Source organism: Callorhinus ursinus, unplaced genomic scaffold, assembly GCF_003265705.2.
Source record: "Callorhinus ursinus isolate GAN/ISIS: 27379988/994484 unplaced genomic scaffold, GSC_fseal_2.0 scaffold32, whole genome shotgun sequence".
Classification (NCBI taxonomy): Eukaryota; Metazoa; Chordata; class Mammalia; order Carnivora; family Otariidae; genus Callorhinus; species Callorhinus ursinus.
Genome location: NW_027397094.1, coordinates 13,510,867 through 13,531,673, shown reverse-complemented (window position 1 = coordinate 13,531,673; position 20,807 = coordinate 13,510,867). Strand labels below are relative to the sequence as shown.

At 40.2% G+C, this 20,807-nt stretch overlaps 1 protein-coding gene across 4 annotated transcripts in view; it reads right to left on the bottom strand.

Annotated features, from left to right (window-relative positions):
- Window positions 1–20,807, bottom strand: part of TARBP1 (tRNA guanosine 2 -O-methyltransferase TARBP1) — an 83,508-nt gene that overhangs the window by 48,478 nt on the left and 14,223 nt on the right. For all 4 annotated transcript variants that reach the window (XR_012374322.1, XM_073879037.1, XM_025850818.2 and 1 more), the window contains exons 7-12: window positions 19,309–19,444; window positions 18,612–18,708; window positions 17,351–17,440; window positions 12,617–12,758; window positions 7,468–7,567; window positions 6,338–6,510 (exon numbers count right to left, since the gene is read on the bottom strand). Coding sequence is in view for 3 of the 4 variants with exons in the window: in XM_073879037.1 (XP_073735138.1) it covers window positions 6,338–6,510; window positions 7,468–7,567; window positions 12,617–12,758; window positions 17,351–17,440; window positions 18,612–18,708; window positions 19,309–19,444 (738 nt within the window). In the remaining variant the exon portion in view is untranslated. The remainder of the gene's footprint in view (window positions 1–6,337; window positions 6,511–7,467; window positions 7,568–12,616; window positions 12,759–17,350; window positions 17,441–18,611; window positions 18,709–19,308; window positions 19,445–20,807) is intronic.

Sequence of the window (20,807 nt, the reverse complement as noted above, 5' to 3'; positions counted from 1 at the left end):
CAAAACCTCAACCTAAACCTTACACCTTAAAAATTAACTCAAAATGTATCATAAATCCAAAAATAAAAAACTATAAAATATTTAGAAGAATTTCCTAAACATGATACCTAATGCACAATCCATAAAACAAAAGAAAAAAGCAAACCGGACTTCATCAAAATGAAAACTTGTGCTCTACAAGGGAGAGACACTTAAGAAACTGAAAAGCCAAGCTAGATTGGGAGAAAGTATTTGTAAATCATATATCTAACAAAGGATTTGTATCCAGACTATATCTTGAATTCTCATTATATACATTTCATACAAGTGTATATGAAAACAAATAACTCAATTTTAAAATAGATAAAAGATTTGAACACTTTACAAAATGTGGTATCTATCACTCTTAGAAATGTTCACTTTTTTTAAAGATCACATAGCATTAAAAATTACAGAATTAATTTAAAATGTTCATGTTACTTATTATAGAGACAATACTATCTGGCCTCTGAAGTAGCTCATAAATCACTTGTCAGGTCAAGAAGCCCCCATGAGCAAATGGTTGAAAGGTAAAGGTTTTTTTTGTTTTTTTGTTTTTTTTAAGATTTATTTATTTGACAGAGAGAGCAAGCACAAGCAAGGGGAGCAGGAGAGGGAGAAGCAGGCTCCCCACCAAGCAGGGAGCCCAATGTGGGGCTCCACCCCAGGACCCTGGGACCATGACCTGAGCTGAAGGCAGCAGTTTAACTGACTGAGCCACCCAGGCGCCCCGAAAAGTAAAGCTTTTTACTATAAAAGCATTATAACCAAGGAATATGCTAAGAACAGAATATTCCTCTCCTTCCAGATTGTCTGCCTTTCTTTCTCCTATATGTACTCAATAATAGTATCAAGAAATGAAAATAAAGTTAACCTGAGGTTCCAAGGGAAAGCTGAGGGCTTTCAAGGACAGAGAACGAAGTGACGTGAAGAAAAGCAGGGGCTGTGTTTCCAACGTCACCCTCACTCTCATGGTGTTTCCTGTTAGTTACCCAATACAGAAGACTCTCCCAGGCCCCCAGGCACTGCCACCTCTCCAATTTAACAGCTCATCACAATACACAAACTGCAAAAAACTTCAACCAGAATGGGGTATATGGTTTTGTTTCCTCCTCTGTGCCTCATATAGTCAACAGTGGTAACCTGAATCCCAAAAGTGGTACCAGAATTGGTCAAAAGCTGTCTCAACAGTCAAAATCACAAGATACCACCTCACACCCATTAAGATGGCATTACCAACAAACGAACAAACCAGTGCTGGTGAGGATGTGGAGAACCTGGATCCCTGGGCACTGCTGACTGGACTGTGGAACGGTGCAGCCGCTAAGGAACACAGTATGGCAGTTTTTCAAAACATTAAACAGAATTACCATGTGATCCAGCAATTTCACTTCTAGGTATACAACCAAAAAAAAAAAAAGAACTGAAGGCAGGGACTTGAAGAGATATTTGCATATTTGATGTTCACAAGCAGCATTATTCACACGGCCAAAAAGTGGAAATTACCCATGTCCATCAACAGATGAATGGATAAACAAACTATGGCATACACGTACAATGGAGTATTAGCCTTAAAGAGGAATGAAATTCTGACACATGCTACAGTACGGATGAACCTTGAAGACATCACAGTTTGCGAAATAAGCCCAACATAAGAAGACAAATACTGTATGATTACACTGATTTGAGGTCCCTAGAACAGTCAAATTCACAGCGACGGAAAGTACGAAGGTGGTCGCCAACAGCTGGGGTTGGGGGTGGGGGAGATGAGGAGTTAGCGCCTAGCAGGTACAGAGATTCAGTTTGGCATGACAAAAAAGTTCTGGGGAATGGATGGTGGCATGAGCGTACTGAATGTCCTAACTGTACACTTAAAAATGGTTAAAGTGTACATTTTATGTTACGTATATTTGACCACAATTTAAAAAAATAAAAGCTACCTCAGGAAGAAAAGTTCAAGTAGACACAGAGATTAATCAAGGCCAGCAAACAAAAGCCCCCTGGGAGAAAAGTGAGACCCTGCACCGAGGACCCCAGGCCCGCTGTGGCAGGTGCAGCAAGCACTTAGGGCAGAAGGCATCAGCTGCTGAAGGCCAGGTACTCCGGCCTTTATGATCCGATGTAACCAAAGAGGGGGCTGTAATGCAACTAAAGGTGCATTTCCACAAACATAAACGGGATACGGTTATTTTGATTTTTGAAAAAATAACGATTAAAACATCATTTTACAAAAACTCATTTATGTGTACCATGGATGCACCAAAAGGAGAATCACAACCCGAGTCCGATCCGATTAGATTCACAGATGAGACTGGAGGCAAACTGCCACACGCCTGCTCTCATTTCGCATTCGTGAGCGCTAGCTCCACGCGCACCCCTCACCCAGGCTTCCCCACTTCCCCAGTCCACCCACTAATCGTCCTTCCCAGGCGAATATGCTCCCCCCATCCCTCGGCTTCCTCTTTCACTAAGATAACACCACAGTTAGAAAGGGACACTGCCGCTCCGGCCTCTGCCCACCCATCCACACGTGCCCCCCATTGGCACCCTGTCGAAGGCCGGCCCCTCTGCTGGTGCCCCGGACCCCGAGCACTTTCGCCTCCTCTCAGCCACCAAGAAGCAGACGTCCCCTCCTCAAATCTTCAAAACTCCCCTCTACTGAATCGTTTCTATCAGCACAAAACACTGCTATTTTCTCCCCCGAAGGAAATAAAACCTCTCCTGCCCCAGAGCAACGGTCCCATGTCTCTGCTCCCTCACACATGACAATCCTTGAAAGAGCTGCCCCCACCGCCACCCAAAACGTTCTGTCAGGGTGACCCTGATTTCCATGTTGCCAAAACCAATGGTCACCTTCAGCTCACCAGCAGCATCTGGTGCAGTTATCACTCCTTCCTTCTGGCTCCAGAACAGCACATTCTCCTGGTTTTTCTCTTCTCATGCTGTAGTGAATTCCTCCTAAATGTCCTCTGCCAGTTCTTCCCCAACCTCTAGACACTGGTGCTCCCCATGCACCTGGACCTCTTCTTTGTCTACACTGGCTCCGTGGGTGTTCTCGTCCAGCATCATGGCTTTAAATACCACCGCTATGCTACGACCCCCAAATTCGTATTTCCAACCCACACTTCTCCCTGAACTCCAGACTCAGAGGCAAATGCAAGCTCACCAACTCCACCAGGATAGCTAACAGGTGCCCCGCACTTAACCTACCCAAAGCAGAACTGCCCATCTTTACTCCAAAACCTTCTCCGACTCCAGTCTTTCTCACCTCAGTTAAAGGTAACTCCCATCTGTCCACCTTCTCCAAAAGCTAAGTGGCCTTTGAGTTCTCTCTTTTTCTCACAGCCCACATCCAGACCCATCAGCAAATCCTACTGGACAAACCATCAAAATACATCCAAATTTCTAACTCACTGCATCCATGGCTAGTACGCCGTGCAAGCCCAGAAGCTGGTCTCTGCAGCTCTGCCCTTGCCCCTCTCGCGCTCTCTCAACACCAGGGCCCGGTGAGCTTTCTAAAACTCAACCCAGGGCTCAGCACTCCCCAGCTCAAACCCTCTAAGAGCCACACTCTTAAAATGGCCCAGGAAGGGAGTCCTACGTAACTGTCCCCACTTCCCTCTTTCCCTCTCAAAGTTCAGGTCCTGTTATCCTTCCCTTGATGCCTCCTAACTGTTCCCCAGACAGCGAGCTCTCCCACGGGCTCCTCCTCACTCGCCTCCCCTACGTGTGTGCAGGGCTCCATCCCTCAAGAGTTAAAGTCTTTGCATAACTGACTGTTCCCTTCACAGCGAGGGCCTCCTCGACCAATCAACTATACCTGTAACCCTCCACCTCTACCCCAGCACGCCCCGGCCTCCCTTCCCTACCTTATTTTCCCCCAACACCTACCCAACTACCGTATATTGTATATGGCTGCTGCTTATTACCCCTCTGCCCACCACATGCCAGACCCCCGCAATACAAGGGATCTCGACAAGGGCAGGGATTTTCGCTCTTTTTTCACACTGACACCCTAGTGCTCACAACAGTGCTTGGCATACAGATCATCAGTACATATCTGCTGAATGAGTTCCCCAACACCAGCTCAAAGACTTTCCACAGTCGCCCCCCATTAAGATTTAAATAACTTCAAACCTTGAGGATCAGCACAGTAACCACTGCAGGTTAAGGGGAAGAGAAGGGGAAAAGGCATCTCGCCAGACACTGCACACCGAGCCCCGTCCTCCCCGGCTTTTCTCCCCACGTGCCGTTCCAAGCGCTAGCAGGATAAAAAAAAAAAAAGAACAGGAAGGAAAAAAAGGAGGACAAATGGCAATGACAGGAGTTGTACGCGCTCAGAAAGGCGTAGGAATGACAGATGTTGAAGCGGTTGTGGGTACATGGGGATTTATGACATCTCCATTTTTCTAGATATTTAAGGATTTTCCATTAATAAAATACTGAAAATTAAAATAAAAAAATTTTAAACACAACAAGGCAAAGTTGCTCCAAACAGCAGGATACTGCCAAACCTCAATCCCACCTGCTCACAGTAAGCATTCCTGGGTATTTCTGACTTTACCATTACTTCTTCATTGCCCCCTGGTAGTGGTAATTAACTCCCAGACGGCCTTCTTGTTTATAAAATGGAAATAAGTATTTTCTATTTTCCTCTTCTCTCATAAAAGGAATCTTTCAGGATTAAGATCTGTTTACAGGTAATGAAGCTGGATACGGTTTACCGTATGGACGCCAAAGGCTAATATAATTAAACAGGTATTTCCTTGGCTCTTGGTGATATAAAAAAGATCTGCATGAGGTGCTATAGGAACTCTTACATTCTGCTGCTGCTAAGAACATAAAATGTGTACACATTCTGGAATGGAAAACTGGGAAAACAAGTTTCATTATCTTATAAAGCTGAATACGCACAGGCCCTAGGAACCAATACACATGCTGGAGAGATGCACACACAAGTCCAGAAGACAAGTGTTTGTGGTAGCACGCTACATCACGGTAATCAATTACAATCCAAAGTCCAGCACTGGGAAAACGCATAAACTGTGCTGTCTTCATACAAAGGAAGATTATACAACAGGGAAAATAATGAAGTCTAAGAAAGGACGTGCATGAATCTTACAAACACGTGATGTGAAAAAAGTTACAGAAGATTTCCCACAGTAAAGTAACATTTCTACAGAGCTCAGAAGCAGGAAATCAAGACACCATGGTGTTGAGGAATATCTATAGATGAAGTAAAACCACTTTTAAAGTGCATGGAAGTGATAAAGACAAAAGTCAAAATAAGGAAGCAAAAGGGAAGATTGAGGAGTAACAGGTACATTCATTCTTAGGTTGGGTAATAAGTTCACAGGTGTTTATTTGGCATCATAACATATATAAAACCATCACACACTCGTGTGTGTGTGTGTGTGTGTGTCAAATGTCACAATTTTCCGAAGGGTACCCGTGACCCAATCCTGCTCTTGAAAGCACTAACCCTATTAAAAAGTCAAAACATGTCAAATGAACCCAAATTTATGCCCTTAAGGAGACGAAAACCTTATAAAAAGTTACTGTTATGTGTACAGCATTTGGTTTCACTGCCATTATTAAAAATATTAGAATCTAGAAACTAGCTTTAAAATTTCATAAGCATATATTAAAATCTAATCCCATCAATGTTATCCTATGATTCCCTAGGATTCTCAAGTAGCAGATTTCTAAAAATCCAAGTGAAACTGGTGGGAAGGACTGGGAATCAAGGCTCTTTGTTAAATAGTGTCTCTAGTGTCCGTGGTCTTCAGCGGCTGTCTTCCATGCATCTTTGTTTAAGGAGAGAACAAAAAGCTCAATGCTTCTACTACCACTATACTTTCTGTATGAGGTATATTCTATTTAAAAGGTGCTCAGAGATGAACGTATCTGAAAACAAGTAATTATGAAATTACTACCATTCTTGTGCTTTAATCTCTGCAACATCTAGCAGAGTGGCCATTAGAAATGCATCTTGCTTAGACATATATGAAACAGGGATCATTTTCATGTCTGGAAATTAAAGAGTGAGCAAAAATTTAAAAAAACAAAAAACAAAAGCAAATAAAATCACATTTCAAAACAACAGTAACCAGCAAATGTAAACGCTATGACGTCAGCTCCATGAGGGCAGATGGTCTGCACCTTCGCTACGGCATCCCCAGCACCACCAGGGGATACTTGGTCCATATCTGCTGAATGCATGAGGTGATCCTTTTATTTAAAAGGTCAGGAATTTCCTCTCATTCTAACCACAAACCATATACCAAGCAAGACACCAACAGAAACTATGTATCCTCACCATCTTGGGCACTGGAACCTTTCAACATGCAAGTGTGCAATAACTTCAACAGGACCTGGAGGCATCTGTCAGTTTCCAGCAAGGGCATGTAGGCATTTGTACCAAACTTCATAAGGGATTCCAGAAGAGGATCTAAGAATATCCTTAATACATTCTGTGTTCTCCGCTTTTCACTAGATATTAAAAGACATGCCCAAATCAAGCATTTCAAAAGCATGAAGATATTATTTTCCATCTATAACTTGTGGAACTGGTTAGCTACTGGATTCGATGAGGTAGAATTAGTCTCATGGATGATCCGGACACCTCTGCACCTCCTGGGACTGGTCTTCCCCTCTGGCCTCCTCGCTGACCTCTCAGTCTATGTTTTCTCAGTAAACTCCCTGTGTGCTTGCAAAGAAAAGCACAGGGAAGAACATACCGCACTCGACTCTAGGCACAAGTAGGAAAGAGATCCTATACCCACTTTATTTGTAAATTAAAATGCTTAGACCCTGCTACAATAATTCAAAAAAAAAAACCAAACCAAAACATAACTAGTCACAGAAACGAGACATTAAAATAAAAAATACAAAGAATTAAGGGTTTATAAAAAACCATCATAACCAACTTTCATACTAAAACTTTGTCTACAAAAGAGATTCGATGTTAAATCAAATTAACTGCGTATCATGCAAATACACTAGCAAATGGAACCGCTTTTTGCAATACTTATAATCTGGTGAGAACTAATTTGTGCATATTCTCAAAATATGAGTTTTATCTTTATAACACTTAAAAAAAATTACACATTTTACAAAGGGGTCAAACCCTGTAAATTTCTTTACCTAATCTTATGCTAGAATCTTACAACCTATTCTTCTAATATTCTCTTATAAAACCAGTGATTACTATATATAGTTTTTTCTGACCTTCTCTAACAGTTGAACTTACCTAAAAAGACTAACAAGCCCCTATTCCTATCAATTTATTGTTAATTTTAAACATTTCTCTAGCATACACACTGTGATCAATTCCATACCTTTACACCTGACTCAATCACGGAAAAGTGTGAATAGGCACCATAAATCTGAGTAGCCTTTTTTTTTTTTTTTTTTTTAAGATTTCTTTGCAAGTTGGGAAACACTTACCTGTACTGAGCCTTCATTCCTTCCACATCTACGGCCAGCAAGACCATCACTGCAACAAGCTTGGCTTCAAACCAGTCAGGCATAGGGCAGTCTTCTCCCGCTTAAATAACAAGAGTTGAGGTTTGCAAAGCATTAACAAAATCCTTCAAAGATGATGTTTCAAGAAGAAAACAGCCAGATGATTATGCTTTATCAATACCAAATTATAAGCAAGGAGATGAAATGGAGATGAAATGCAGAAGAACACTCCTGGGCATAGCTCACTGTTACAATGAGAGCGGTAGTGAGTGGTATAAAATGGCACCGTGCCCTCACCTGTCTGGGGAATAAGAGAAAATCCCCCAAGGAAGGACAACCAGGCTGAGTATGAAGGCTGGGAAAGAGTACAGTAGGTGAAGGGAGGCAAGGCTTCCCCAAGGAAGGCAGAGCATGCCGAAGGTCCTCTGGAGGACAGAGCGTGCCACATTCCAGGGGAGGGATGGATGCCTATGCAGCAGGGCACGTGAATGGGAGGGAGCGCCAAAGCTGAGGTGACACAGACAGCCAGGGAAGAGACCAGCGGACTTAGTGGGCCATGCCAAGAATTCCTTGACCTTAAAGGCTAGGGGAAGCCACTTTAGGTTAAAGTGAAGGCGTAGAAAGAAAGGGAGGAAACATTTGTAGATCCAAATTAGTAGTTTAAAAAGACTTCTCCAGGTACAATGTGGGAGATTGTAGCGGAAGCAAGAGGAGATTCAAGGTGATGGGTTAAGAGGCAATTCTAGTTATTTCAGTTGAGAGGAGAAAATTGCCTAAAATGTAAGCAGGAGGACGATGGAGTGGGTATGGACCCAAAGGCTCTGGAGCCTCGGACCTATGTCTGAGCCCCGGTCCTGTGCTCCTTAGCTGTGGGGCCCTGAGACAACTGCTTGTCCTCGCAGAAAGCTTAGGCCTACACTGAAACTAACATAACAGTATGTGTCAACTACACTCAAAAAAATAAAACAGAACAAAAACCTAAAAAAAAGAAAGTTTAGGTCATCTATGGAATCAAACTAACCTATGACTCTCCTTGGGTTTCTTATAAAAATTAAATTTACTCGAAGTTTCTAGAATTAGTTTTGGAAGACAGAACATAGTTAACAGATAAAAGGAATATTTTCCCATCTCTAAAAGCCAATTAAACGAAAATAAGCCATGAATAGATTTCTTTTTCATTCATGGTGTATTATTATAGCAAGATCACACTTTTCACCTCAATTCCCAAGAAAAATTTAGGTAAGAGATCTAGTTTTCCAACCCAGTAGTTTAAATTAACTTAAACCAGTTTTCTTAAATGCTCTAATATATTTTGGGGGTAATTTAATATATTTTAACATAAATTTACTGGAATAGAACAGAAGACAGTAGTAAAAACATACCTGCATGTAGGACAACTCAGTTAAAAAATACAACAAAAGGATAAACTTTGTTATATATTATTTTTTAAAATGCTTTTATAAAGGCCACTTAGTTGCCATCAGTAAAAAATCTATTTTTTTTAAAAAATCCCAATGTCGGTGCTATCCTGGAAAATGGAGTAGGCTAAATTTGTAAGTGTCGTAAAGACGAGTTACTGAAACTTGTTCTTGGAAACATTTTTCCTCACGTTACTGCTTTCTACCCACCCGTACACTGAAGTCCTTCCTAAGCACAGACTAAAATGAAGTCATCCATGACGGTCCTGGAAGCAGACCCCCTGGACCTCACGGGAGGGGGGTGGGGGTGCTACTCCAGCAGCAGCGGCGCCTGCGCATGTGGAGCGCTCATGCGCGCGAGCAGGAGCCCTGGCCTGCGGTTCGACACGTGGGGGAGTGACCAGCACACGCGGCGGTCCTCACCGCGGCGAAGCCGACGGTTCTCACTTCCTTCCGCGAAATACAGCAGGGTTCTAGAACCACAGATTCTGCTTGAAATCCCAGGCAACTGTTCACCTTGGATACCAAAAGGGAAGGTTATAAGTCGGAAACGTAGTGGATTTTATTTTTTCGAAGATTTTATTTATGTATTTGACAGAGAGACACAGCGAGAGAGGGAACACAAGCAGGGGGAGTGGGAGAGGGAGAAGCAGGCTTCCTGCGGAGCAGGGAGCCCGATGTGGGACTCGATCCCAGGACGCTGGGATCGTGCCCTGAGCCGAAGGCAGACGCTTAACGACTGAGCCACCCAGGCGCCCCTGTAGGGGGGGTTTAGTGGCTTCTGATGTCAAGGAATGCCACCGTACCAGACCAGTAATGACAGAGTGCCTTGCTCTTCCAGTGCAAGCCACTCTGGCAGGTCTGTCTACTATGGAGTGCTCCCCAAGTACCTGGCCAACAGGGAAGCAAATCCATGCTACAGAGTGGCGGCTCTCAAACTCCCACCTGGTGTAGAATCACCTGGAGGCTTTGTCAATACAGAGGGTAAGCCCCCACCCAGAGTTTGATTCAATAGGCTTGGGACAGAGCTGGAAAATTTGTTTTTCTAGAGTTTCCAGGTGATGTTGATGTTGCTGGTCTGGAAACCATACTCTGCAAACCACTGAGGGAGAATTCCCCTTTTCACTCACTGAAGCTAGAAAAGTGGAGGCAACAATGGTTTTAAAGAAACAAAAGAATCGTTGGCTATTACGAATCACCTTAATGCATTTTAGCCCCAAATCACTGGGCAAATCTTGCTACCATGAATTTTAAACAGTGAGTGTAATTCTAGAAAATGCAAGCTAGGCTGCAGTGTTGGAGACATACTAGGCTCGTCCGGGGCATGGAGAAGAGAAAGGTGAAGTGGAGGGGAAGGATTAAAAAGAGGTATGAAAACACTTTTGGGCCTGACAGGTAAACGCGTTACCTTGCTATGCTGGTGGGTTTCCTATAGACATAGGTCCAAACCCATCACACATATAGTTTAAATATATACAGTGTGATGTAAGTCAATCATACCTCAATGCTGTTTTTAAAATTTGTTGTACAACTGCAATATACTACTTCTTTCTTGGTTACATTTTAAGTAGGTACATCATTTAACTACAAAATCTTGATACCAAATATCCTTTCTGAGGGACTGTTTGATTTAAGTATACATTTCTTCAAATGTATTTCCCTCTCTGATTAATCTTAGCGCATCCAAGGTCTGACAAGCCTTCAGTGCTACTTCCAAACTATGTTTCACTTTCTGTGATTCAGAAAGCCTGCCCTGAAAGCTCTTCAGCATTTGTTTGTTTATAGGTGATGCTGGTTTTGAGTGGCTTTTGCCGCTATTGCTTTGTTTTGTTGTCTTGCGTACCATGTGTCCAACACGGTGTGCATACCTACATGTATGTGTATTACCCCATATCCACCCTTACCTCCTACCATTCCTTCTTGGGCTCCATGCCACAGACAGACAGATACATAAATACACAGACAGACGCCTACCTACTTTCAGCTCCCTGGATGCAAGTTCATCCAAGCCTTGTGGGATACTCCTTTCTACTTTTCACCTTCATTTCTGCCCACTGGTCAGATGTCACCCATCTGGTAACCTCCCACTACTGGTCTACCGTTCCAAGTAGGTACTGCTTTCACAGGTTCCCCAGCCTGGTGCTGACTATGTCTTTCAAGGCACTGTGCTGGGATTATCTGCTTACCTATCAACTACCTTGCTAGATAATGCTCTGAGAGCAGGGGATACAGCTTTTATCTCTGACTCCAATGCCCAGCTCTTAAAACACACTTGATATATGCCTGCTGAATCAACAGTGCAAAATCTATCTGTACTAACTATGCCAAAATTCAAAGAAAAAGCTACTTTAGATGTAGAACCTGACTGAAAATAGTATTTTGGCCAGTAAGTCCTTATATAAAAACAAAATTGAATAGTGCATGTATTTTATGCTCAGAAACTCAAGCTAAATTTTGTTTGTTTTGGAATTTATTAACTTGCTCTGAAAACTACCCCAATAATTGCTAATTAAACTTTATAAAGGCACTCAGCCAAGCGCATTAAAAGTCAAACAAAAATATTAAAATACACACAAATGCCTCCCCTTTGCACTTGAAATCAAGTTTTAAGTTTTTAAAAAACTTAAAATAGCCTATTATATTAAACAGTATATTTAAGTCCTAGAAATATTAAAGAAAGATTCTAAAAATCTTGTTTCATCTGATTCTGAATATTTACTCAGATCTGATGCTGTTTTTTACTTTGAATTATAAAACAAGTTCTGAAGACATTTTAGGGACTTTAATGTATGTTTACTCTAGTAGGGATGAAACTTTCTTTACTTTTATAGGCCTAACAAAAGAATCCTCCAAGTAACAACACAGAGAATTTACTAGACAGAGGGAGAATGAAAACATGAAAGAGAAATGTTCTAAGAAGGAAAAACAGATAAAGTCATGTATTTCGGAAGGATAATTATCTGATCATTTAAAACCTATTCCATGATCAGATTAGAGAAATCAGTACATGAAAATGACTTGGTCTGAGACAAAGCCAGGAAATTTCAGACATGTTAAATTCAAAGATGCAATTTACCCAAATTATCAACTAAGGACTTTAGTGAAGAAGAAGCATTAGCAATGTAAAAAGAATCCTAATTAATGAATCTGCTAATAGTTCTTCCCTCAATGCAGTCTTACACATTTCCCTAAAGAAGCTGGAAAATGGATCTTGACTAAGTTATCTGGTAAAAACAAAAAACTAACAAAACCATCCTTTCAAACATAATTTTTCTCTAAAACTACATTACACAATCAGTTCATACTACATGTAATGTTTTGAAAACAAACACACAAAAGATGCACAGATTTATCTACAAATACTTCCACTTACAGAGGCTTTAAAAACACATCTGCGGTATCTAGCCCGTGAGGATTCAACGATTGTAGAATAAATTTGTTTCTGTCCAATTCCTACTCTGGCAACTTACTAGTTTCTTAAAACATACAAAAGTAGTTTAAAATCTCAAGTCCTAGACCAGATAAAGTACAAGTTAGGAAACATATTTTTACATTCCCTTTATTCACATTATTTGGCTGAAAATACGAGTTTGATATCAGTAAGTTGGCACACGTTTGGTTAAGCTTCTATTTGGACTGAAGAAACTACTTAAAAGTTCTTTGAAAAGAATTTGGTGATATCAATCCATATAAATGATTTCAGACTTACTTACTTTCCCAAGCAGGTGACTTAATATAATCTTGAACTAGGTTCTTCACGTAAGCATTTAAAGAGGATGTCTCAGGAAGTCCAATGGAGATGGAAGCTGAGGCTCGCCTAAAACAGCTTTCATTAACACGCAACCAATCACAGAGCTAGGAAAGAAAATAGTTATTACTTTATTTTAAAAACCTAACTGAGCAAAGGGTTTCTAATTTCCCTAAGTCAATTTTCTTCCACGATAAAGTGAATTTAAATATCTGAATGCAACAGGGGCGCCTGGGTGGCTCAGTCACTTGAGCGTCTGACTTCGGCTCAGGTCATGGTCTCAGGGTCCTAGAATCGAGCCTGGGGTTGGGCTCCCAGCTTAGCATGGAGTGTGCTTGTCCCTCTGCCCCCCGCTGCCCCCGGCTCATGTCCTCTCTCTCTCAAATAAATAAAATCTTTAAAAAAAAATCTGAACACAACAAAGTAATAGAACATTTAGTCATGACTGAGTTCTACAGACAGTGCAGATAGAAAGAATGTGTATCCGTATATATACGTGTGTGTGTGTGTATCTACACATGAATGTATAAACTTCATTTACAGGCAAGAATTTTTAAAGTACCTAATATATAGTGCACATTTTAATAAAGTTTTCTAAAGAACATTTCTGTGAAAACTGACACATTATGTAAACCAAATTACAACATTAAATTAAAATTCATTTCTGCTTCCTATACTAAAACAGGGATATGTTTGTTTTCTATTAATTATAATTAAAGTTCCTACCCTCCTCACAAGTCTACTTTCTATCATATGTGCATTTTAAAATATATTAAATAAAGAGAGAAATACTAGTCCTTCTCTGTGGCAACTTTTAGAAGATTTGCAAAACTCAAGAGTTCCAAAATTCATCTTTGGTCACATGTAATTGTGAATTTTGTTTTGAAATTGAATTATGTTCTCAGTTTTGTTTTCATAGCATACCTCTTACTGTGCAAATTCAACACATGAATTTAAATACGAAGTAAATAATTATGAAATAAGTCTTTCTAAAAAGTAAGAATTTTTTAAAAAGTATTCCTTGCATTAGGGTTAACCAAAATTACATATAAGGAGACAATAATACATCGCTTGACCAAAGACAAACTTGATGAACAAATGAATCAGTCAAGATTAACTGACATCCCATCAGTGCCAATAAATGAGCAGTTCCACAACACTAAAGAAGTTGCTCTGTGTAGGTCTTTATTAAGTTGGATCATCATAAAATCTAACAGTAAGGTCAGCCAGGATACTGATCTTTCGACAGGATATACTTTTTCTTTATATTTCTCTCAAACTGGCCAGACTAAGTTTCTTAACTATTGCTATAAGATGTGTGAGGTTTTACAAATCATGCATTTCCCACAAGCACCATCCTATTATAACAAAACTGATAAACTCAAATTCATATTTGTTTCTTCTATCAAATCTGTCACAAGATTCTGAATGTTTCCTCCCCAAAGAGTTTTCATGTCAGAATTATGGCTTAAAATGGCATCTACCTAGCAGTCTCTGGGAGACAGGTTCCCTTGATTTCCCATTAAAAGACAAATCTCAAAAGTTTATTTGCATACTGCCAAGACAAGGAGAAGATGCCACAGAGTGGGAGAAAATATTTGTAAAAGACACATATCTGGTAAAGTATTGGTTCAAAACATACAAAGAACCCTTAAAACTTAACGTTAAGAAAACAACCAACCCGATTTTTAAAAATGGGCAAAAGATCTAAACAAACACCTCCCCAAAGAAGATATACAAAGAGCAAATAGTATATGAAAAGATGCTCAGTATCATATGTCACCAGAGAATTGCAAATTAAAACAAGATACCACTACACACCTCACAGAGGCTAAAAGCCAAACCACTGACAACACCAAATGCTGACAAGGACGTGGGGCAACAGGAACTCTCCTTCACTGCTGGTGGGAATGCAAAACGGTACTACCACTTTGGAAGACTATTTGGTAGCTCCTTAAAAAACTGAACATTTTCTTAACATATAATCCAGCAACCGTGCCCCTTGGTATTTATTCAAATGAGTTAAAAAGTTATGTCCATACAAGAACTCGTATGTGAATGTTTATAGCAGCTTTATTCATAATTGCCAGAATTTAAAAACAACGAAGATGTCCTTCAGGACATAAATAAACAAAGAGTGGTACATCCAACAACAGGATGTTACTCAGGGATAAAAAGACATGAGCTATCAAGCCATGAAAAGCCATGGAAGAACCCTAAATGCCTATTTCTTAGTGAAAGAAGTTAATCAAAAAACGCTTCATAGCATAGGATTCCAACTATATGACATTCTGGAAAAGACAAAACCATGGACACAGAGAAAACATCAGCGGTCGTCAAGGGGTTGGGGGTGGGGGGCAGTGGGACGAGAAGAGAGGGATGAATCGGTGGAGCGGGGGGATTTTTAGGGCAGTGAAAGCTAACTGGTGTGCCCCATTAGTGCAAGATGTTAGTAAAAGAGGGACGGGGGGTGAGGAGGTGTATGGGGACTCTCTGTACTTTCTGTTCAACTCTTCTGCGAACCTAAAACTGCTCTGAAAAATAAAGTCTATTAATTTAAAAGCTTACTTAGCTTGAGCTACATGAAATTGCCATTTCCTCAGTTTAAAAGTGACTAAATATCAATGATCTTATATGATTCAACATAATAGAGATGAACACGATAATGAGAACACTACTACACTGCAAGTTAGACACTACAGCCAAGTCTACGCTAAGGGACGTGTGTGTGTGTGTGTGTACTTGCTTCTGTTTTTAAACCAAAAGAATTAAAGTTTGGGTTCAGCTATGAACCACCCTGGGTTCAGCTATGAACCACCAGACGTAAGCTTCCTGAAGACAGTGGCCATGTTTATCTTGCTGACCATGTATTCCTGAAACTCAGCTCAGAGCCTGCTGTGTACAAGGTGTCCAACAGTTTTCAAAGAATGAAGACATAAAGAGAGAAGCAAACCTACGAAAGTTAAAAAGAAGGAAAACTATGAAGACAAGTTACTGAATTAGAGAACGGAGAAAATCAGGAGAACAAATTAGGAAATCTAGGGGGGCTGCTTGCTAACAAACAATAAAACATCTGGCTGGTCAAAGGGGAAAAGACCATAATGGTAGAGTGTGCTTACGCTCAGTGTGGACCAAGCATAGCCTGAAACATCTTCACATGCATTTTCTCAATGAAACCTCACAGCTCATCCCATATACCGAAATAAATTCCAGATGGATTAACCACAATTTACAAACCACACATATCAATGCAATGAATAGACCTCATTTGAACACTTGAACAAAATGCAAAGAACAAACACATTTATTGGACATCTGGAGCAATTTAAACACCAAATATCTGAAATCAAGAAATGATCATTAACATTTTTTAGGTACAAGAGCCTATTTAGGCCCTTTGAAAGTCTTTATCTTTTAGCAACACATATTTCCAAATGAAATAAGATCTCAGACAAAAGTCCAACAAAAGGAACTGATTGAATAAATTCTAAAATATTTTTAAATATTACATAGTGGAGATTTAACAACATGTTAAAATGCTCAAATGTATGTGAAGATGAAAAATAAAATTTGGAACAGTATAATGATTACTTTGTTTAGAAAATCATACACGTTAATATATCACTTTAAATATAAGCCTATACAGTGAGAAAGCAAGACTAAGAATATGTGTACTGAAAAAATTAATAATTAAGCCAAAAATTCTGGATTTAATTTGATCGTAGACATTATAGGTGACTTTTATTTTCTTTATACGGTTCTGAATTTTTCAGATTCCACCTAATTAGATGCATTATGATCAAGAAAATAAAATCAAATTCTAATTTTTAAAGACCCCAATTTTCTTTTTCTTCATTTCCTCCATTACCCTACTCTATGCCCTTATGATTTCACACCTGAATTATTTTAACACAGTTCAAGCCGATTTCTCATTTCCCTCTGTGCGTACACAGAGGGACTTGCCTTCTAAAAGAAATAATCAATCCCTGCCCTCCGTGATCTCTTAGGTACTGGAGAAATAGAATTCTTTTTTAAAAAAGCTCCCTGTCCTCAAAAACCATAACCTGTAGTGGACACAGATCAGAATTCAACCAGCCATATGACGGGTAAGAGCTAAGAGGAGGAGTGCGAACTGAGTTCCAGAGAGGAGGAAGCAGACCCCCGATGACCCCATGCAGAAGGGCAGCCCCGTGAGCCTGCAGGACCATCGCAGGGAACAGCACTGGTGCAGGGGCTCCACGAGAACAATGGCTGCAGAGGGGGGAAGGCGTTTGGGATTTCATGATGGGTTTGATGCATAAAGTCAGGAAGAATCAGGAATTACCAAAATGTCAGACTCGGGCAACTGGATAGATGGAAGTGCCATTGACAGAAAAAAAACAGAAAAAGAAGGTCTGTGTCACTGTTTTTGCGTCTAACGTCATCCTTACTCCTGATCCATCTCACCCAGAATCGAAACCTGCCCACAAACACTACCTTCTCTTCTAAGTCTGTCTCCATCTCATTCTCCAGCCTCCCCATAAGATTCTTAGTAGCATCACTTAGGTTCACTCAAAGCAAATATACAGTATTTAAAAACTTCTGTTGGTAGGTAACAAAGCCATCACTGTATTTTACATAAGTGACTATTGAGTTCAATTAGAAAACAATTTTTTATAACTTTTCAAAGACTTTATCATTAAATTATTTTCCATCTCACCTCTGTCCACAATGAGGTTCCTCGTCCTAAGGACTCCTCTTGTCTCAGAGACATGAGAAAAGCTGAAACATCTGAAAGTGACACCTTCTCCTACAAGGCGGGAAGTAGGGGGAGGGCGTCAGGGCAGTTTAAAAAAATTACTCATTTAAAAATTTTTAATAAAATGAAATCACTGTAAAAGCAAGCTAACATACCATTTAAAGTAGACTACTACTAGTTAAATCAAAAGAAAGTTTTTAAAAAAAATTCGACTTTAGAAAAGATATTGACTACAAGCAATCAATATGTTATTATATAAAGTGAAAGATTATTTTCTAAGTCTATGTTCCTTATGATCAAGAGACAAGATGGTCAGAGTCTAAAAGCAAAAACAAAAACATTCTATAAGAAATTACTTATTACTTAAGTTGAAAAGTGAAGCTTACTTTCAAAGCCATGAAAATGACCCCCTGTCTTATGAAAACCACAGAAGTCTTTTCATTCCCTTAAGGCTGTACATCTTGAATTAAGATACCTTGTTCTAGGCCAGGTGTCGGCAAAACCACTCACAGCTCTTTTGTAAATAAAGTTTTAGTGGCACACAGCCACTTTATTTATAAACTGTCTATGGCAGCTTTTAAGTAATTGTAACAGAGACCATGGGATGCGCAAAGCCTTAAAAAATGGACTTTTTCTGGACCTTCACAGAAAAAGTGTGCTGACCCCTATTCTCAGCAATAGTAGTGAAGGGGCTCTGTAAAAAAGACAGACACTACAGACTCCCTGAAAATCAATTTACAGGAAGATGTCCAGAAAAAGTATAGAGAAAACCAGGCAAAAGCTTCCAAGAGTCCTCTCCCAGTGGAGTCACCCAAGAAGGGTTTAATTCCCCCAGCAACAAGCCGCGATAACGTGTGAACTGGTGTCTACCAGGGAAGCTCATTACAGACTCACGGCTCAGGGTTTTTACTGGGAGTTGGTCCTACAGGCACCTCTGCTGAGCACCTACCAAGATTCCAGGCTCCGAGAAGGAAAGCAGGTATTAGTAAAAACCACACTGTTTGTGTAAACACCGGGCACAGTCCATCACTCTTCCTAGTTACCACAGGGCAAACCCTCCCGAAATCCATGTTCTTGGCCTCCAGCAAGGGTCAGCCAACCTCACGAGCAGGGCTTTCTAATGACAGCATCACAGGCCTGCTACATTGACATGTTTTTGCACACTTACTCACGGGGAAAGACTTGTAAACTGAAGTATCTTGAGTAAAAAAGATAATCTTACCACATCTACCAAATTCATAGCTGTTTGAAGAAGATAGCACTGAGCTGCCCCTCTGAGTAGAATCTGATGGGTGATCATAGTGCACTGAAGAACATCCCTGACGTCAAAAAACAAAAACATGCATTTCCATGTTCCCAAAGACAGTTCTGATAACTTGTAAATACTGACAAGCTGATTTACAGTATCCACAATTCCCAATGTAGAAAGTCACAGTTCGTACATCTTCAAAGCTATTATTTCCCAATAAGGTCTCTGGTAGAGCTCAATTTTAATAGGAACTATATCTCTTTCAAAAGACTGTAATTAAAACACTATTAAAATAAGAACTTTACATTTTTTGAAATACTTTGCAATCAATCTTACTGTTTGATATTTTATCTCTAGTTTTCTACATATCAATGTAATTTAAGAAAACCTTACTGGCCTTGTTTTAAAATGATCAAAATCCAATAGCATGTATCATGGCACATATTTAAATTAGTAATTCATAAAAGAAAATAAGTCCAACGATATAAATAGACGTTTTACTTAATATAAAATTAAAAGCTCAGAAGTAAGAGCTCAAATCCCAATGCCAATATTAACTAAAACCACTCACTACAGATTAAAGCAGAGGGGGAAACAAAATTTACTGATGGAAAGACTGCAGATAACCCTATGTGAACAAACAAACATATGTGAACACAGAGTAAATTACCTGAGAGCAAGAAGCCCTTCTACACCCAGGGCTTTACATCTTGGGACACTTGCCAAAGCCTTAGACAGAAACAAAATGGGAATGGCACACCAATGTCTACTTGTCATCTTCTGAATAAACTTTAATAGGAAACTGCCTGAAAGAAAAGGTTTTAAAATATCACTCTTGCCAAGAATCGCACAGAAAGCTGCCCAACATCGTTAGAAGGTATGAAAATGCAAATCAAAAACCGTATGCAGAATATAAGAAACAGCACGGAGGACCACAGGGGCAGGGAGGGAAAACCGAACGCGAAGAAATCAGAGAGGGAGACAAACCATGAGAGACTCTGAACTCCGGGGAAACCAGCTGAGGGTGGCTGCAGGGGAGGGGGGTAGGGGGGTGGGGTGGCCAGGTGGTGGGCACTAAGGAGGGCACGTGATGTGATATGAGCACTGGGTGTTACACACAACTGGTGAATCACTGAACACTACACCAAAAACTAATGATGTACTATATGTTGGCTAATTGAATTTAAATTAAAAAAAAAAAACAAAAACACAATGAGATAGAACTTCACACCCGCAAGGATGGCTGTCGTCAAAAGGACAGACATTAACGAGTGCTGATAGGGATAGAGAGAAACTGGAACTCTCGTACAATGCTGGTGGGGGGGCAGGATGGTGCACCGGGGTAGAAAACAGTTCACGAGTTAAACTGAGTTACACCAAGAACTACCCTAGGAGCCAACAATTCCACTCCTAGGTATACACTCGAGAGAACTGAAAGCGTGTGTTCATACACAAACCTGTATGTGAATATTCACAGTAGCATTTTTCGTAATGGTCAAAAGTGGAAACAATCCAGATGTCTACCAACTGCTAAATGGATAAATAAAATGTGTGATACCTGTGTAGTAGAGTATTATTCAGCCACAAGAAGAATGAAATACTGACATGGATCATTACTGGATGACTCATTCATGGATGATGAATCTTAAGAACATGCTAAGTGAAAGAAACCAGACATAAAAGGCCACATATTATAGGATTTCATTTACATGAAATGTCTAAAATGAGCAAATCTGTAGAGAAAGGAGATTAGTGGCTGACAGAAGCTGGTGGGGAAGGAGAATGGAAAGGGAATCGATGATGGGTGATGAAAATATTCTTTCTGGGAGTGATGAAAATATTCTGGAATTAGTGGTGATGGTCGTAGAATTTTGTGAATGTACTAGAAACCAATGAAACGAACGCTTTAAAAGGATGAGTTTTATGGTCTGTGAATTATAGCTCAACAAACCTGTTGGGGAAAAAAAAAAAATCAATGCTATTTCAATCTCATTCCTGTAAGATAAGTACTCTACTATATTGTAGAGATTCTTTTTTTTTTTTTTTAAGATTTTATTTATTTGACACAGAGAGAGAGAGAGCACAAGTAGGCAGAGGCAGGGAGAGGGAGAGGGAGAAGCAGGCTCCTCGCCAAGCAGGGAGCCCGATGTGGGGCTCGATCCCAGGACC